The following is a 20,101-nucleotide window of genomic DNA, read 5'->3' as shown; positions in this document are numbered from 1 at the left end:
ACCAGGCTGAGCTCTGATCCACCCACCTGCCTCCAACCAAAGTCACAGCACAGGGCCCCACCACCTTGCTCCCTAACCCACAGGGCCCTCTGCCATGGAGACTCTGACTCTACTGGGTTGACCCTGAACCATGGAGACAGGTAACAAGACCCCAGTTCTCACCCCTAAAGGAAGGGGTCAGTCTGCAATGCATCAAGGGAGGAAAATGAAGTCAGTGATATCATAGGTTTCCTGTTACCCAGAGAAATTTTCAGTGTACACAAGCTGAGGTTATTGTTTACCCAAACCATGAGACCCATCTTAAAGGCCCCCTCCTCCAGGAAGCTTTTCTTGATTATCTTGGCAGCATCTGATTACATAGGGACAGGGGCAGGGGATTCTTCCAGAGCAATGGGAACATTTTCTCTCTTGCTCTGATCTGGCTTGTAGGCCAACCTCAGTACCCCGCTAGGTGTTTGTGTCCCCTCCCGCCCTGTAACAGAAAGGGCCCTTATCTTTGAAGAGTTCCTCCCTGTAGACATCATGGGGCTTAGCACAGGGCCTGCCCTGCTGCACACCCCCCCTCAGGGTCCATCAGTAAAGGCCCCTAGAACTGAGCAGCAAAGACAGTAGAGCCCTCTGTGAGGCAGTGCAAGAGGAGGGGCTAAGCTGGGCACCTGAGGGAGGGCAGAAACCAGTAGTCTTGAGCTCTTCCTTGAGCAGCATGGGGCAGGGAGGCCCAAGGATGTTAGCAATGAACCTGGTGGGGCTGCCCTGCTCCATCCAGTGGCTTCTTGACCCCAGAGTTGGTGAATCTTCAAGCTATTTGTAAGTCTATCCTGGAAAGTATATCCAGGCTATGAGCACAGTTCCCCACCTCCTACCTGTGGCTCTCTAGCTTCTACCATACCCTCTTTATGTTCCTGCATTGAGCACCCAACACCTAGGTCTTTCCCTGCAACCCTCCTCACTCATGCCACCACCCTGCCTAAAGTACCCAGCCCCACCTGCTGAATCTCAGACTCCTCCCAAGGTCAGCTCATAGTGCCCTCAGTGCACATGCAGGGCCACCTTCAGCTAAGTGCACATTCATCAAGAGCCCACCAGTCTTTCCTGCTCGCAGCAAGTAGGGGTTCCATTAGAATATCTCCAAAGCAAAGTTTCAGCCCCACTGTTGTTCCACCAGTCCCACATGAAGTGCCCATGCTGACAATTCAGCAAATGTGTGGCTGCTGGCCCTTGACAGCCCCATTGACACTTGTGGTATTCACAACTGGGCAGCAACCCCCAGACCTACACATGACAGCACAACATAAGGCCCCTGGGGGCCCTAAGAGCAACCTGCCTTCTTCTGCACAATGCCATATTTTAATGAGGCAGTGTCACTAAAGGAAAAACTCTGAAGCTTCCACTCTTCATTGAAGCAGCAAAAAGTAGAACCAAACAGAAGGATCTTGACTTCCTGTGGAAAGAAAAGAGTTTTATTGGCTGTTTAAACAAACAACACTAGGATGCTTGTGAAATACAGCCCTGCAGGAGGCTGGACCCAAGTTCTAATAGGGCCATGCATTTTTTGACAGGGTTGTCTCTTCTCTTTTTGTTTTGCAAGTCCATTCTTCCCATATTTGAGGGAAGAGAAACTGGACCCTGAAGGTCTTACCTCTGGAACATCTGTAAACCAAACCAGCTGTACTGACATGGGCCAAAAAATCTCTGTAGGTTATTTACAGAGACCTTGAAACGCAAAACTTTGGTTTTTCAAAGAATCTTAGCGGTCCCCTGGTGTTCCATCAGAAAGCCTGGAAGTTTTTAAACCTGACTTCACATTAGAATCACCTAGGGAGCTCTTAAAAAGAATCCTGATATTCAGACCACAGGCCAGACCAATTAAATCTGAATTCCTGAGGGTGGGGCACTGTTATCAGCAGTTTTGTTTATTCTGGATTTTTTTGTGGCACTGAGGATCAAACCCAGTGCCTTACAGATGCTAGGCAAGCACTTGATCACTGAGCTACATTCGCAGCCCCAGTACCAGTAGTTTTAAAACTGCTCCAGGTGATTCCACTTCACAGCCAGGTTTGAAAACCAGTGCTCTGGAACCATGTGGCAAACTGCGGCCCATGAGACAAATCTGGCCACTACCTGTTTTTAAAAACAAAGTCTTATTAGCACATAGTAGTGTCCATTTATTTACATTTTATTCACAGCTGCTTTCATATCACAACAGCAGAGATGAATAGTTGCAATAGAAAATAGAGTGAGCAAAGTCAAAAGTATACTGTCTAGCCGTGTGCAGAAAAAAAAAAAGTTCTTCTACAAAGACATCTGTGAGTGACCCCATGAACTCTGCCAGACCACCCTACCACCCAAAGCGAGGCTCCCACCACCTCCCAAGGCACCTCCTCCAGTCTTCCAGAACACTGTCTTCTCTGGACTTTCAGGTGATACTAAGCTAGCTATTCATCTCCCACCAATCCAAGCACCACCATCCAGAGCCCCAAGAACACCAACCCCTCCCCACTGCCAGGCCCTCACTCAGGAAGACTTCTCCACCAGCTCCCCCATGATAGGCCACACAACCACTTTGGTCCTGAGTATACATCTGAGGAGACTATGAAGCCTCAAGTGAGCCCTAGAATGAACAGGTAGATTCTAAAGCCCTTCTCACCTGGACCCACTCTCATGGTCAGGACTTTCCTGTATATAGAGCTGGGTTACTGTCCATTTAGAATTGGTTTTTTTTCTTTTTCTTTTCTTTGAGTATGAGAAAATCTCTGATGTCATTAAATGTGAGTCAGCGTTACACTGGATATGTGAATTCATCTGTGAGGGTTCATTTCTCCTCTTGTACCAACTATAATTACGCATCTGTCTGAAATGCATTTCCCAAGAGTCTAGAAACTGAAACTTGGATTTTCTGGATGAACCTCTTCTCTGTTCTCTTACTTGCAGACTAACAGCTCTAAACTAGGCACAGTGCGTTTAAGAGCCTGGAAACAAGGGCTCTCCTTGCCTTGGATGCCCTGGGCCCTGGCCCTCCTCTTTCTGTGGGCCTCACTTTCTCCCATTGATTTTGAACATGCTTTTGCTGGGTGGTCTCTAGAAGCCCCCAAGGACCCATCACCAAATAGAAGTGCTGTCTGCAAAAAGCCACAGCCCTGTGTCTCCAGATGGCCAGAACACATACTCCCAGCTTTGGGGCCCCTTAAATGTTGCCTGACCTCTGTGGCTTCACAAAAAGGAAAAAAAACAGAAAATGGAGAAGGGGGAGGAAAGGACAAAACCTCTAGAAAAAACCTTGCCCTGTTTGATATGTTTGCTAAGTAAGTACATAGTAAGTGGGAGAAGGAGGTCAGCTGTGTCTTCAGGAACTTCCACATGTTCTCCTGAATCCTGGATGAAAGGCCAGTAGAGGACAGCAAGAATGACACTCCAACCTATAAGAACCTCAGGCCATGGTTGAAAGGAAGACACCCTGGCCACTGAAGATAGTGATAAATCCAAAAGCCCTCTACTGAGGAGGCTGCTTAGGGCTGGGAACCCATTCCCCATGTCCTGTGGCCATGGGCTCCTTCAGAGGGCCATAGATATGACCTGGATAGTGTTGAAGAACTGCTAATTTCCCTGTCCTTCCCTCATTTCAACTGTCTGGAGCCAGCCCAGAAGACTAGCACAGGGGAGACCCGTCCTCTTAGGACAACTATCCTGCTCCTATTGCATGCTGGCAGTGTGCATTAGGACTGTGGTGCAGCAGCTCTGAGCCACAACAGTACTGGGGTCCTGCAGTGTCTGGTGAAGGCAAGCCTCCTCCCTCACCCTTCATCCTGGGGAGGAGAGGGAGCAGCCAGGACTAGAACAGCTTCCTGACCCTCAATTTAGGTTTTCTTCTACATCGCACCCAAATTTCCATTTCAACAGTGACCAAGAGATTACAATGGAAGGACTGGGCTAAAAATAGCAAAGTCATGTCATCCAAATCAGGAGGTATTTAATGCAGAATTCTTATACTTCTGAGTTGACACCTACCTTTGCTACCAGGAGGTCAACTGGCTTTGATGTTACTTGCAATCTGAGCATTGATGGGCCTGGGGACAAGATGACTTCTTCCCTCATCAATTCATCTTCTACGTCCTCTGAAAGAAAACCATGATTATGGTATGGCTCCAGAGAATGAAACAGGAAGACATTAACACCATAGACACCAAGAAACTTGAAGAAGTTTGAGTGAGAGGAGGACATCTTCACTCTCCATTCCAGCCTCTGCTCTGGGGGCAACCAAGGCTCCACCAGAAGGAGAGAAAACAGACCAAGAAGGACATTGTTCCTCATCACAACTCCTTCCCCACTGTTGTGTCACAGGTGGTTGGTCTACTAGAAAATGCTGGTCTACTAAAAAATGCCACATGTAGGTGGGGCAAGATAGATTAAAAACATCCATCATTTTTATTCTATGAGTGAGTAGAGTCAGATAACACAGAAGAAACTATACTCTGAAGAGAGAAATAAAAGAAGAGCATAAGGAATTAGGGAAGAAGTAGGAGGAAGGCAGAAAAGCACAGAGAAAAGCAGAAAATAGTTCCAAGCCTGTCCCAGGCTTCCCAGGAGGAGGGGGGCAAGCTGCAGACACCATCACAAGGTAATACAGCCAGCCATGGCAACAAACTGGCAATTCTAGCTGTAAGACAAGCCCATAACTCCTACAAGTGTTAAACCCAGTGAGGAGATTTGTGAGATAGTAACTCCACTGGTGTGGAAAGCTAGCCTCTGTGAAGAAAGACGTCCTGTTGCTCCTCTTATCTTGGAGGGCAATAGAAAGGTGCCATCTTGTGAGAGGGCCTATTGCTTGAGACTAAAATACTCTAGGGGCCTGAAAACAAGTGACACTCACCGATAAAGGAGCCTTAGGACACCCTGCCACAATGTCTGGGTGGGAGACGGCCACAAGAGGTGGTCAGAGAGACAGAAAGGGTCTAATGTGATCCCTCAGAGAAGTTCAAGCAGCAGAAAACTTCACTAGCAGCGAAGGGCACCATGATGGTTGGAGGACTCACTCTCCCTGGCCAGGAATGAATCCTATCACCTGAGTATAAGCCATAAAGTATAGGCAGGCAGGGCCTGCCTCCTGGCTGCATGTGTTGTCCAATAGGGGGGTCAGAGTCCTGGGCCCAGACCCTATGAATCACAAAATACCTAAAGCCCCCACCTACCCCATCCTTACACACAGGAAGGTGAAGTGATGGATGGGTCTGTAAGAACTGAGACTAGCAGGTAGAGAGACTAGGTCTCTCAGGTCTTCCCCAGCCAGCACAGAGCTCAGTGCTCTGTTTACTCCCCGTGACTCCCTGATGCATTTGGGGTCACCATAAGTCTTGAACACTTGCTGCCCCTGGGTACACAAACTGATAGGCATATGGAACAAGTGGAAATCTTCTCAGCCCATAGGCTATAAAGCTTCCTGCAGCCAACAGCAGCTCCTAGTACAAAAGAAAGGGAAGCTTCTATAACAAAAGCCACCTAGAAATGAACAACTAACTCTTCCACAAGAGACTCCAGTTAGTCTACCCCAAATCTGAGCTGTGCTGGGAAACACAGCCAGTGACCTGAGCACAAGGGCGAATGCTTGGCTACTGACCCATACCCCCAAGTCCAGTGGTCATAAAAAGCATCTCAACTGGGCCACTACATTGTCCTGCCTGAACACTGAGACTATTTCAACTAAAATATTATAAGTGACTAAAGCTGCCAACCAACAACTTGGCCTGAATTGCATAAATCCCAACAAACAAACACAAGTTATATAAAAACAAAGCAACATGTCCCCTTCAAAAGTTAGTAATCCCACAATAAAGGACTGGACAATAGCAAAGCAGATGAAATTTCAAACAATGAACTAAAAAAGATAAAGATACATAGGATAAACAAAATTAAAGAAAATATGTATAAGCATCTCAAAGAATTCAACAAAAAAAATAAACAGCTCAATGGACTCAAAGAAAATTCAAATAAATGGCTGAATGAAATAAGGAAGGTAATGCAGGGTATGAAAGAGGAACTTAATAGAGACATAGAACTTTTGAAAAAAAATCAACTTGAAATTCTGGAAATGAAAAGCTCCATAACCCAAATCTAAAAACTCAGCTGAACATAAAATCAAGGACAAAAAAAATCACAAGATCATTTCAATTGATCAGAAAAAGCCTTTGACAAAATTCAACATCCTTTCATGATAAAAAATCTGAAGAAACTAGCAACAGAAGGAATGTACCCTCAACAGAATAAAAGCTATATAAGACAAACCAACAGCCAATATCATACTAAATGGAGAAAAATCGAGATCATTTCCTGTAAAGTCAGGAATGAGACAAGAGCGTCCACTCTTCCCTCTCTTATTCATTATAGTACTGGAATTTCTAGCAAGAGCAATAAAGCAAAAAAGAAATAAAAGGGATTCAAATAGGAAAGAAAGAAGTCAAATTATCCCTACTTGCAGATGATTTGCTTATATACTTAAAAGACTGCAAAGACTCTGCCAAATTCCTAGTTGTGATAAACACTTCCAGTGAATATAAAATTAACATACATAAATCAGTACTTTTCTATATAACAGCACTGAACAGATAAGAAAACAATTCCATTCACAATAGCCTAAAAAAATATGCAGAAATAAACTTAACTAAGGATATGCAAAACCTCTGTAATGAAACTGTAAAACCTTAAAGAAAAAAAATGAAAGACACCAGCATATGGAAAGACCTTCCTTGTTCGTGGATTGAAAGAATGTTGTGAAAATGGCTATACTATCAAAAGTGTATCAACTCTCATCAAAATTTCAATGTCATTCTTTGCAGAAATAGAAAAATCAATACTAAAATTCATATGGAAACATAAAAGATCCCCAAACAACAAAAGTAATCCTGAGTAAAAAAGAGCAATACTGGTGGTATCACAATACCCAACTTCAAATTCTACTACAGAGCCATAGTAACAAAAACAGCATGGTTCTGACACAAAACAGATACAAAGACCAATGGAACAGAAGACTCAGAAATAAACCCACACAGCTACAGTCATCTGATTTTCGACAAAGGAGTCAAAAACATACATTGGCGAAAAGACATCCTCTTTAACAAACAGTGCTGGAAAAACTGGTTATCTCCATGCAGAAGGCTGAAACTAGACCTCTTATTTCTTACCCTGTACAAAATCAATTCAGAATGGGATCAGAGATCTTAATGTAAGATCTGAAACTCTGAAACTACTATGGGAAAACATTGGAAGATGTAGGCATAGGCGATTATTTTCTGACTAGGACTCAATTTCCCATGAAATAAGGGCAAGAATTGACAAATGGAACTGCATCAAATTAAAAAGCTTCTGCACATCAAAGGAAACAATGACCAGAATCAAGACACAACCCAAAAAATGGGAAAAAACCTTTGCCAGCTATTCATTGGATAAAGGATTAATATTCAGTACATACAAAGAACTCAAAAATTAAACACAAAAAGAACTAATAATTCAATTAATAAATGGGCAAATGAATTAGATAGTTCTCAGAAGAAGTAGTACAAATGGATAATAAATATATGAAGAAATGTTCAACATCTTTAGCCAAAAGGAAACGCAAATCAAAACAACCCCAAGATTCTACCTCACCCCAGTCAGAATGACTGTCATGAAGAAAACAAACAACAATGACTGCCAGGGATTTGGAGGGAAATGAACCTCCATACACCACTAGTGGAGACGAACACTAGTGAAACCACTAAGGAAATCAACTTGGAGGTTCATCAAAAGACTAAACATAGACCTACCTTATGACCCTGCTATATCACTCGTGGGCATATATCCAAAGGAGTGTACATCAACATTTAAGAGAGATCCCACATGCCCAGGTTTATTGCAACAATGTTCACAATAGCGGAGCTGCGGAATCAACATAGGTGCTCAACAACTGATGAATGGATAAAGAAAACTGTGGTATATATACACATTAGAGTATTATTCATCCACAAAAAAGAATGCAATTATATCATTTTCAGGAAAGTGGATGGAATTAGACATCATCATGTTCAGCATAAGCCATGATCAAAAACTCAAATATCACATTTTTTGTTCATATGTGGAATCTAGACCTAAAATGAGAATACTAATACTATTGCTAATGATAATGGGATGAGTGTAAAAGAGGCACTGTCTGGGAGGAAATCACCGGGAGCAGGGCAAAGGGAAAGAAGAGGGTACTGTGGTGTGAAGAGAACCGAAATATGCTATATATGTATATAGAGTACAGTACATGCAAAATCCACCAAATACTATTTGAAAAAAAAGGAGGAGAAAGGAGGTGAACTTGCTCAAAGTACACTGTATGCATCTATGGAATTATCATAATGAAATCCCCTTGTATTTTTAATATACACTAATAAAAGATAAGGAAAAACAAAAGTGCCACATGTGGACATAAGAGTGAACCAAGCGCCAAAGACCTAAGCCATGGAGCCAGGCCCAAAGCCATTCCTTACAAAAGGTGGGCAGGATGCACAAGTATATCACCTGAGGACAAATGTGAAGAGGACAGAACTAGGGAAGGACATGTAACCATTTCTGAAAAAAATAACAGTAGTAGATTCACACTATTGGGACTGACACTGACCCCTTGGGTTGTGCCACTGATGTCCACAGCAGCCCTATAAGCACAGTTACTACCATGCCACTTTCAGCTGACACTGAGGTTCAGATAAGATAAATAACTGGCTCCCATGAGGCAAAGGTGAAGTGACAGAGACAATATAAACAGCATCAACTGCGAATCACTTGGTCACCCTGCCTCTTCTGAAGCCCCAGCCAGAAGGAATACAGAACCATATACTCTTATAGTCCTGCCAGAGTCTTCAATGGCACCAGCCTACAACTTCCCATCTGTCTGAGGCTCCCTCTTGTCCTTTCACCTTCTGCCACTGAATTTCCCAGAGCACATAGATAAAGAACCCAAGGAAAAACAATCCCAAAATAAAGGCAAGCAGAGTGGGGCTCCAGAGGGTGGCTAAGGCTATAGCTCTGTAAATGCAGCTCCTACAGTAGTTGCCAGGGCGTGGGGTTCAACAGGTCACACCTTGTATCTTATTCTAAAGCCTCCTTGTCTCTCTTGGGGAGAACTAGCCACAGCACAAAGCAAATTCCCAGAAACTCAGTCCAATGAATGAGAGGAAAGATTCTATCTTTGGAATAGAAAAAAAAAAAGAATTTAAATAAGAACCTGAATTTAAATGAGAACCTTTCTCTTAAAAAAAAAAAAAAACAATGTATTAGCATATATTAGTTGTACATGGTGGTTTTCACTGTGACATTTCCACATATGCTTACAATGTAACTTGATTAGAATCACCCCACTATCATTCTCCCTCAATCCCACTTCCCCTTCTTAAAACAATTTCTGTGAGTTGCATTGTTCTATTTTTATACAAGTATATACAGTACATCAACCATAAACACCCTCCTTCACTCTTTGTTCACCCTTCCCCCACCCACTAGTACCCACGCCCCAACAGGACCTATTTTACATTCCTGTCCTTCATTTTTTTAAGTGTATATTCATTGTTCAAAAGCTTTTCACCATGGTATTTCACACATATATTGTACTTTAATCGGATTAACCCTTGTATTACTCTCTTTCTCTACCTATTATTCAACAGCTTTCGAAGTACAGAATCTTTCTTAGACTCTCTGAAAACGTTACCCAGTGACCATGATTTTATAACAAGTAACCTGAAATGGAAACCAGATGTTCCCCCCACAACATGAACAGACCTTAAAACATACACTGGGCAGAGAAAGTAAGAAATCAACTGAAGTATGTAACACAATAGTATTGATACTGAGTAAAAAATACATGCACATGAAACCACACTACACCTTGTGTGGGAAGTGGCACAAGCAAAAAGATATAGTTTATGCCTAAAAGAACGGTAGCTTATGGAGCTTGGGGGACAAAGGAGGGTAGAGAGGTAAAGAGAAATGAGAAAGGGCAAGAAGGAAAGTTGACAGGCAGGCTTTGCAAAGATTCACACTGAGAATGTTAGCTGGAAGAAGAGCTGTGTGAGTAATTCCATCCTGGACACCCTGACGACCCAAAAAGAGGGGCAGAGCAACCTGAGAGATGCCACCAGGCCTGAGGTCTCCCTGTAATGCCTGGGGCCAGAATGTCTCTGGATTTGCAGAGGTACAGTATTTAAGCCTACTTGGAGGCCTCTGTTTAGTTTGATGTTGTCAGGGGAAGCCAAATCTGCAACATGCTCTGCCCAGTCATGAAATGAGTCTGGGATGCAGGATGGAGCCAGTGACACCCAGGCAGGGAGGGGAGGGAAGAGCTCCTGGGAACAGGCAGCTTCCCTTGGCTTCTGCAGGAAGTACCTGGTAGAGTACAGGGAGCTGCATCAGGACCATAGAGCAGGGCTCAGGCCCAGTTGTGGCAAGACTGCCATGCAAGGGAAAAACAAAACACTCTGGAAAGACATGTTGGTCAAGGAGACAAAACTGTCTGCAAATGACAGTGGTTTGAGAATGCTATTTTTAAGGCCCTTGTATAAATGTCTGGTTGAGAAGAATCAAGGGGTTTGTACCCTTTGAAAGGAAAAAGCATTATACAGTAACTGCACTTCATCTGAAGCAAGAGTCAAAGAAAGCAAGGAAAATGATATTCACTCTATGGATTCCATGGCCTGTTAGCTTTCTCTTATGAGCCATTTGAATACTCTATCTGTATTAGTGAGAGTATTTCCCAATGACTTTACGATATCTCCCGGAAGAACCCCAACACCAGACACTCAGTACCCCTCCAGTCTTGGGATTTGATAAGGGCCCCGTTTCTCCTCCCCCAAGGTCCAGGAAAGTCAGTTCAGCCATAGCATTATGCTCTGGTCACTGATGTGCGGGCATCCTGCTCTTCTCAGCCCTCTCCCACCCACTGCTGCTCCGGCCTCTGCATTTTCCTGCCTTCCTCTCTCCACTGTTACATGAATGTGTCAGCATTTTTCTATTGCTCATCAAGCACTTTATGGAGCACCCACCCACAGTTGATATACAGGGACAGAAGGGGACAGAGGAGGTCCAGACATTACAAAGGCATCACCCCTGGGTGGAGGAGACACCAGAACTATACAGTGAACACACAATACTGTGACTACTCAAATGGGAGCCAGGGCAAAGGTTTTAAGGACAGAGGGGGAAGCAATAAATTCTGTCTTAAAAGCCAGCGAAACTTCCCACAGACATGGTATTTAAGTAGGTCCTGAAACACCTGGGAACAAGAAGTAACTCATCACTCTTCTCTGGACTCTCTCAAGAGCCTCTCACCAGTCTCCAATGCCTGGGCCCTTACCCTAAAATCCATCCTATACTCAAGTCCAGATACAGGCCTCAGGACATACCCCTGACCCATAGCACAGATCTTCCAGGATTCCGTGCTGCCCAATGATTCAGTCCATCTTTAACACAGCACTCAGAATCTTTCTACCTCGCAGCCTTGACTCCAGTCTCATCCCCCAGGTTCCTGCTTCCCAGCAGGCTACTTTCTTCCAGCCCCCCTTTCTCACTCTCACTGCAGGCCTCTGCCTGTGCAGTTCCTTCTACATCTCTCTTTGGCAAGACCTTGCCCATCCTTCAAAGTCCAGCCTAAATGCCACCTTGCTGTGGAAACTTTCAGAATCCACTACAAAACTGTGCTTCTGTGTCTTCTGAAGCAGTTAAGACACTGGTTGTGTGTTTCATGCACTACTAGGGGAGAATGCTATCCCATGAACCCTGCCCTCCAAGAAGGCAAGTGGCCTCCCTTACCTTGTTGTCTGTCTTCAATACAGCCACCTATGCCTGGCAGGGAGATGCTAACAAAGCCCACTGAACTGACCTAAAGGTAAGTGAACTGGGGTGGCCAAGGAAATGCAGTTCCTCTCACCAAATCTGATGCCTTATTTCTGAGTCACCACTGCATCCCTCCCCATAAGACTTCTTTACTTTTCGCTCTTCATTCAACTGATTTGGTGCATTCTCTCTTGTCCTGTCTCCTTTTCCTTTTCTAAATCGTTAGCTGAGCCACTAGCAAGAGGAGTTTCTCTCCTTCTAGAAAATATGCACGTGCACTTCAAACAGCTAGCTTCTGAGAATTGCTAAAAGCCTTCCTTCCAAGAGAATCTCTCTGGGTTCTAAAAGACCAGGAACTGCTTTCCTTTGTATCCAAACACAAATGCCTTTCAACGGAAAATCTTCAAGTGCAGCACCTCCCAGAAGGCCTTGGATGCCAGGGCTTCCTGGCTCCATCCTTCACTCTGCACTGCCATGTACAAAAACCTTCCCTTCCTGGGAAGGGCCAGATGACCCCTGCCAGCCATTTCTGGTGATTAAGACTCTGAGGCTCTGCCACTTCTGAAGTAAGTTAAGCAGCATAAACAAACCTCTGCCTCCACATGCAGAGTTCTGCCCTGGCTTTCAAGTTGATCAAAGCAGACTGCCAGGCTGCACGTCTCACATAAGGGACTTTTAGGGGGGCACTGCTCTCTTCCTACAGCTTAAAAGGGAATGCTTAAAGGAAGAAGAAAAGTATGTGAACACTCCCATATGCCACAAAGGCCAACAGATAAATGGCTGACTTCCAGAAAAGGAGCAAATGTCAAGAACACTCAAGTGCAGCCTCTCACACCCAACCCTTGGCTGTCACTCTCAGTTCTGCAGCTGTTTTTGCCCTGTCTTCTAGAAGCAGAGGATTACAGGGAAAGAAAAATTGCTTCAAAACTGGAGTAGAGAAACAAGTTCTCAGCCTTTATCTTAGAGAGCATTTACACAGTTGTATCCACACGTGAAATGCAGAGCTGAACATGGAGGGTATGTGAATATGCACACTTCACTCTGTGTATTTTATACCTCAATCATGTTTATAAACTTTTAAAATAGATGGACCTCCTTAGACAAAGCAATACTAATAGTGTAATCTAGAACTGTCTCCTGAGAACCTCAATAGGTTCTAAATGGCCCTAAAAGAAACTCCAAATTCAGAAAGGACTCCTCTGGCTTACCAGTGGGGATTCAGAAAAGACCAATCCTTCTCACAGGATTTGTCTAAGAGAGTGAGGCAGGTAGTGGAGACAACATGAACAGAGAGGCCTGCCCTACTTCCTAAAGTCAGTGGGAGGAAAGGAGCTCCCGCCCCAGCCAGCAGGAATCCTTCACCCCCACCCTGATGGACTCACACCTACCTAGCCGCAGGGCAGTCAGCTCATCATCCACTTTATCAGATGCCAAATGATTTTTCCTGGAAGGAAAAAAAAAAAAAAAGGAAAATGTCAGTGTACCAGGAAGAAAACAGAAACACAAATAGCATGGGAGGCTGGAGGAGCTCTGAGTGAGGGTCAGGAGTCGAGTTCTTCCCAGTGATAGCCCTGGAGAGGATGGGACCAAGTGGACTTCAAGGTGCCTGTAATGCTGTGTTCTCATAAACAGGCACACACACCAGCCAATACAGTGTGGAAAACCCTGTGGCTTGACACTAGCCATGCACTGAAATGCCAACCCATCTCACAGTGACTGCAGCAGTGCAGGGAGACACACACTGTACAAAGAGATGAAGTCCTCAGAATCACTGCATAGAATCTTTCCATCTCATCTCCACAAGTTCTCAGTTCGTTTGTTCGTTTACTCTTCCAGCTTCCTTATAAAGCCATCAGTAGCCATTTATAAGAGACGTGGGAAATGCAATAATGTGTTTAAAGGAATCTGTCCCATATTTTCCCATTACCTGAAAAAGGGCCCTGTGATTCTGATTTGTAAATTCAGGTGTGTGCACAAAGAGCTTTCTTAAAATGGTCCACCTATATGGAGTTCCCCTTAGATTTTATTTTCCTTCAGTATGCATCAATCTGAACCAAAGGAAAATCATTTTTAAAAGAATGTTATTAAAAATAACAATATTATATCACTCTCAATAAACCAATTTACTATGTCAAAAAGTGACAGCTCTTTTGAACGTGGCATTGAAATATATTTTCCTCCAACACCATTGCAGAGCAAGATATGATTGAAATAACAATCGTAGACTTGTTACAGTACACTCCATTGAATTGGTTTCCTCCTGAGGATGTATGAAGGATATGAGTGGAAGATGGTGGAGGATGTGCAGTATTCAACCTGGGAACATTTACCTATTCAGACTCTGACTTTGTCTGCTGGCTCTAGAACACAAAGCACCCACACTTCCCTCCCACTCCTCCTCCTCCTCCTCTTCCTCCTCCTCATGTCCTCCCCACTGAGTCAAGCTACTTTCCTCCATTCAAAACCAAACGGTGGAAGGATACACGGGAGAAGGGAATGAAGGGGTGGTCTCTGTAGAGCAACACACACACACACACACACACACACACACACACACACACACACACACACACACACACACACACTACAAGGAAGAACTGAGCTGTACCTTCTCCAGAAGCCTCCTCCCAGCCCACCTGCTCCAAAGCAAAGACTGAGAACCTGGGCTCCCGTCTGTCACTCTGTCACTGTCTTGTCTGAAAGCTAAGGCAAGGCACCTTTTTCCTGCTGTGCCTCACTGCCACTGTTGGAACAGGAAGGACCAGGTACTGGCAATAGGCCTCCAGGTCTCTCTGAACCATTTCAGGCAGAGAACAGCAGAAGCCAAGACATCTTGGGAAGACCCTGAGTCTGCCAATGTCCCTCAGGAACCACTTCTCCTCTGCCTAGAATATCTTAATAGCCCCCTTATGCTTTCCTGACCTCCAAGATTATCCACCCTTGGCCCCCTGGACCTTCACAGGTCATCTTTCTACATGGTAAGTCTGACTGTGATACTACTGCCTGGTTGCAATTTTTCAAAGGCCCCAGTCAACCCCATCATCACCATTAGCAACAACATACCACATTTATGAAAACAATAACAACAACAAATTCTTTCTGGCTGCCTAACTATTCCAGGCACTGTGCTACATGCTTTGCAAATCTTAAAAATCATCTGCTTCTTGGAATAGCCTATGAAGCAGTTATTTCACAGAGTCTCAGAGAGGTTGAGCAATTGCCCCAGGGTTATACAGCAAGTAAGTGGCAGCACAGGAATTTAAACTCAAGCAATGACTCCAAAGATAATGGCAATAACCATCACACATAGCTTCCTTATAAAATAAATGTCAGCCCATTAGGCTGCCCCACAGTCTGTCCATAACCTAAACACCTAGTGCTCAGCCTTCTCTCACTTTGGGCCATCATACTTCACTTATGTTTCCTCCACAATGAATATCTACTGCTAAGTCCCTACACCTTTTCATAAGCCGTTCCTCCATTTAGAATCCCCTTTGACAAACTCATACTAATCCCCTGAAGCCCAACTGGAATGTCCCTTCCACCTCAATTCCAAAGCAGACCTTTATTCATCTCTTCACTCACCCAGCACACTCAAGAGATATCTAGCAGTCTATGTCTCCCAGCCCTATCTCCCCCATGTAAAATGAACGGACATAAATTAAAAGATATGGTGTGGTGGGCTGCCCATCAAAGATATCCGTGTCCTAGTTCCCAAAACCTGCAGCTGTCATGTTACATGACAAAAGGGGTTTTGCAAATGGGATGAAGTTAAGGGTCCTGACATGAGGAGAGTATCCTGGACCCTCCAGGCGGGGCCAGTGTAGTCATGACAGTCCTTATTAAGAGGAAGGCAAAGGAGATTTGACCCAGAAAAGGAGATGTGATGAGAAAAGCAAAGACTAGAGTGGCATACTGCTGGTGGAGGAGGGCTCACAGTCAAGGAATACGGGTGGGTACTGAAGGGTAAAAAAGCACACAGTACCCAGCAGCCTCCAGAAAGCAGGAGCCCCCACTGTGGCTGTAGCCTGATGGGACTGATTTCAGTCTTCAAGAGAAGACTGTGAGAAGACTCCAGAGCTGTGAGATAATAAATTCTTGTTGCGTTAGGCCACTGAGTTTGGTGATTTGCTATAACATCAAGGGAAAAGTAATACATATGCTAAAAGCTGTAACCAAGGAGGAAGAAAGAACTGCAGAATTTGCATGGTCTCCAGAGTCTCATCATCCAGCATGAACCAGTGCTCTGTAAGTGGGTGCTAAACACTAGAGTAACTCTCACAGAAGCTAGGAGACTTATACAAGGTTGCACAACTTGGAAGTAGCAGTGCCAGGCCACAGGTTTTAAATGCTTTACTTTGCCCTTTCCTCTAATTTGCGTATTTCCTCTTGTCCAGAAACCTTCATGACTTCCTGGGAACCATTGGACAAAGTCAAGTCCCCAACCAAGTATTCCCTTTGGCTTCTGAGGGCAGGCGGGTGGCGGTAAGCCATGGTGAAAGGGTGGAGATGGTGTGCCCTCTGGGTAGGGAACAGCAAGGTCTCTCCCTGGTCATGGGACTTCCCCCCAGGGAGCCATCCATCAGCTGCAGGAGCAGCTTAGAAGTTTTGTGCCTGATACACAGAGATCTCACCAAAGGACACCTCGGTACGCACACACATGGAGAATGTGCAATTGTTCCTTTCATGTGTCCCTTTGTGGCATAAGCAATGCAAAGTTTAAAAGGTCAATTTAAAAGCATGTTCTTGCCTTTGAGTGAAAACTACTATGAACAACAATGCTGAAAAGATAAATCGAGGGCTTTAAAATGCTATTTCAAAGTGCCATTGTTTAGATGACCCAGAGACATGTCAAAGTGTGTGTCTAATAAATCCAAGAGGGCTGGGCAGCAGACATTCAGTTTGCCTGCTTTGTATGAGGTCTCCACATCCCACTCCAGCATTCTTTGCACCCTGTGGAGAGAGGCCAAGGTCAAGGCACTGTGGTCAGGGAACACAGGACCAGGATTCAAACCCTGACTGACCAAATCTTTGGCTCAATACAAAGAACCACCAGGAGACCTGGGATCTTGCCCTGCTCTCCCCTACTCTATGTGGCCTCAGGCAAGTCCCTTGCCCTCTGACGGCCACATTTTCCTCATCCATACCATGGAGGAAACTTGAGTGTCTATACTCACTTTGGGACATGGCCAAGTATAGGGGTCTGAAGGACTGCCATGCCCTGGTCATAGTCTTCTGGAAAGATACTTTACTGCCCTAGCACCCCAACACCATCAGCAGTAATTCTTTAGCTCTCGACACAATACAGACAGGAGATGGTACCTAATTCCTCTGCATCTGCTACTGGATACTTGGCTGGAAACTTCACTGGATTCCAAAAGAAAGGTGTCTTGTGAAAGTAAAGGTATTGGTCACTGACTATTATCATTGATGAAATATCAGAACCCAGTGTTAGTAGAGTTCAGAATAACCCCAATAATGTGGCATAAAAATCTAGAATGTAAGAAATACAAAAGTTTCCTAAGTCAAAGATATCCCAGAACACCTAACACAAGCAATGTAAATTTTTTAAGTCCTACAGAAAATATGCTTTTAAAAAGTTCTAAAACACATGAGGAAGTAATACAGCATGAGTGAAAACCAGCATACACAGCAAACAGGACTCCCAAGAACTAGAGATAATGAAAGAAAAATCTAAGAGATATTGTAAATTAGAGAGATTAGGGTAAATGGTTTTCTTTTTTACTTGTGTGTATTAATTGTACAAAGGAGTTTCATTACAGTATTTCCATACATGTACATAATGCTCTTTGGTCAAATTAGCCCTTCTTCTACTCTTATTTCCTCTTTCCCCTTCTAACCAATTTAAAAAGGTTTCAATATTATATTTTCATGTATGTATATGAAATACTTCTATCATATTCACCCCCCTTTTAACTTCTCCTTTCACCTTCCCCTCTCCTGGTAGTTTCTATCCACAAACAGTGTGGTTTTACACTCCATCATTCATTTTTAAGGTCTAGATTCTGCATATGAGAGAAAACAAGCAATATTTGCCTTTCTTAGTCTGACTTATTTCACTTAACATGATGGGTCTCTAGTTCCATCATTTTCCTGAAAACGACATTTATTCTATTTTATGGTCTCCATTGTGTATATGTATCACATATTCTTTATTCATTCAGAAGTTGATGGGCACCTAGGCTGATTCCATAATTTCACTATAGTGAACAGTGCTATAAACATGGGTGTACAGGTGTCACTACTGTATGCTGACTTACATTCCTTCAGATATGTGTCCAGGAGTAGTACAGCAGGATCATGTGGGAGTTCTAGTACTATCTAGTTTTTTTTTTGAGGAACCTCCACACTGATTTCCATAGTTATTGCACTAACTTATATTCCTACCAAAAGCACATAAGTGTTACTTTTTCAGGGGAAAAATTTTTAAAGGAATAGAAATCATAAAAAAGTAAACTACTATGAAGAACAAATGAGCAGCTTTGAAGAATAAATGTAGTCACTGCAATAAGAAACTTGTGGTCATATAATGAATGACAGTACACTAAATATTGAAAAAATGCATGAGTCTGCTCCTGACAGAGGGAGAGAAAAAGAAGAGGAAAGAACAAGAAAATGCAGGACAGATGCAAAAATTCTTCTCTACAGAACACCGCCAACTAAGTGTAAAAGGAAAACTACAATTAGACAATCACCACTTAATACCAATTTAATCATTTACATGGGAAAAGAGCTGATGCTAGTAACACCAGATGAAAGGTTTTTAGAACAGGATATTTACATGGTATGAAAGTTATGGATTACTTATTAATTATAAAGGGGAAAATTACCTTTATGGTAATGGAATAATTGACATATGCCAGTTTAATGAAATAATTCAATTTAGTATCACAAAAATAAAACAAACTGACATTAAATGTCCCCATATGACATAACGGAAAAGACTCAACATCAAATATATGCATTGTCTTTGCAAAAACAAAATGCTTAACATAAATCAAATAATGAAACAAACCTACAAATCTAGAATGTGGGCATTCTTAAAACAACAAGTCTACACTCTTCATGAAAAACTCAAAAACTAAAACTGCTTGAAATTAAAATAGATTAATGAGGCACATCAACCAATATAATGAGTGAACCTTGAATGGATCCAGATTTCAAAAAATAAAGCTTAAAAGAACACCTGAAGGATATCAGGGACTTTGTGTTAAAGGATGTTACTGAATCCAATATGAAATTACTTGGGTATGATAATGGTACTACTGCTGTACAGAAGAATGGTCTTGTCCTTAGGAGATGCAAGGTGAGTTGTTTAGGAGTGAAATGCTATGATACTCAATGTTACTTTCATATGGATCATCAAAAATGTGCACATATATAGACACATGTAATATATTTTGGGGAGGCAGAAAGGAGAGAAAACAAACTTGACAAAGTCTTAGCAACTGCTGGATTTAGGTGAAGGGTACACAGGTGCTCAATGTACTATTCTTTCAACTTTAGCTACAGGTCTGAACATTTTTTAAGCTAGGAAAAAGCTTATGATAAGCTTAAACAGTAGATTGCTACAATGAAGAGAGAACTGACTACAAAGAACTAGCAGACACCATCATCCAGAAAACGATTCAATCAGGAGAGAGAAAATACATGAAAGAGCAAATAAAAGACATGGAAGAAAAATGCTGAAGTCCAATGTACATTTATAAGGAGTTATAAAAGGAAAAAGTAAAGAGAATGTGGGAAAGGAGAACACTGAAAAGACAGTTTCTAAGAACTTTCCAAGTATGAATCCTCACAGAAACATAACAAGCCTTAATGAGAAATGTAATAATAAATGCACTCCTCAACATGTCACACTGAATACCAAAGAGAGTTAGAACAGTCTTAGAGCAAAGGAAAATTACCTAAAAATAACAAGGACTTCAATAGCAGACTTCTCAAAAGTAGTAACTAATAAAGGCTGTAAGACACTAAAATATCATATTCAGAATGATGAGAAAAAATAACTGCTAACTTGGAAATCCCCAGCTAAAATATCACTAGAGTGAAGATGTTTGGGGGCAAAACTTAAAACATTAACCCTCACAGACCTTCACTGAGTCAACTTCGAAAGAGCTTATTTCAGGAAGAGGGAAGGGGAACTTAGAGGAAAGAGTAGGAAAAGAACAATGGTGTGGAAGAAAACTGGCAAACATTTAAATAAACTAAATGAAAACTAACAATAAAAAATAACAACAGCAAC

General features: G+C 43.0%; 1 protein-coding gene across 8 annotated transcripts in view; it reads right to left on the bottom strand.

Moving 5' to 3' along the window:
* The window catches only part of Mindy4 (MINDY lysine 48 deubiquitinase 4), a 112,442-nt gene that overhangs the window by 46,884 nt on the left and 45,457 nt on the right, over positions 1 to 20,101 (bottom strand). For all 8 annotated transcript variants that reach the window (XR_012445266.1, XR_012445267.1, XM_074065242.1 and 5 more), the window contains 3 exons: positions 13,224 to 13,279; positions 4,006 to 4,112; positions 1,325 to 1,441 (listed from right to left, as the gene is read on the bottom strand). Coding sequence is in view for 6 of the 8 variants with exons in the window: in XM_074065242.1 (XP_073921343.1) it covers positions 1,325 to 1,441; positions 4,006 to 4,112; positions 13,224 to 13,279 (280 nt within the window). In the remaining 2 variants the exon portion in view is untranslated. The remainder of the gene's footprint in view (positions 1 to 1,324; positions 1,442 to 4,005; positions 4,113 to 13,223; positions 13,280 to 20,101) is intronic.

This window comes from Castor canadensis, chromosome 2 (genome assembly GCF_047511655.1).
Source record: "Castor canadensis chromosome 2, mCasCan1.hap1v2, whole genome shotgun sequence".
Lineage (NCBI taxonomy): Eukaryota > Metazoa > Chordata > Mammalia > Rodentia > Castoridae > Castor > Castor canadensis.
The sequence above is the reverse complement of the archived record's forward strand: the minus strand, read 5'-3'. Positions and strand labels throughout refer to the sequence as shown.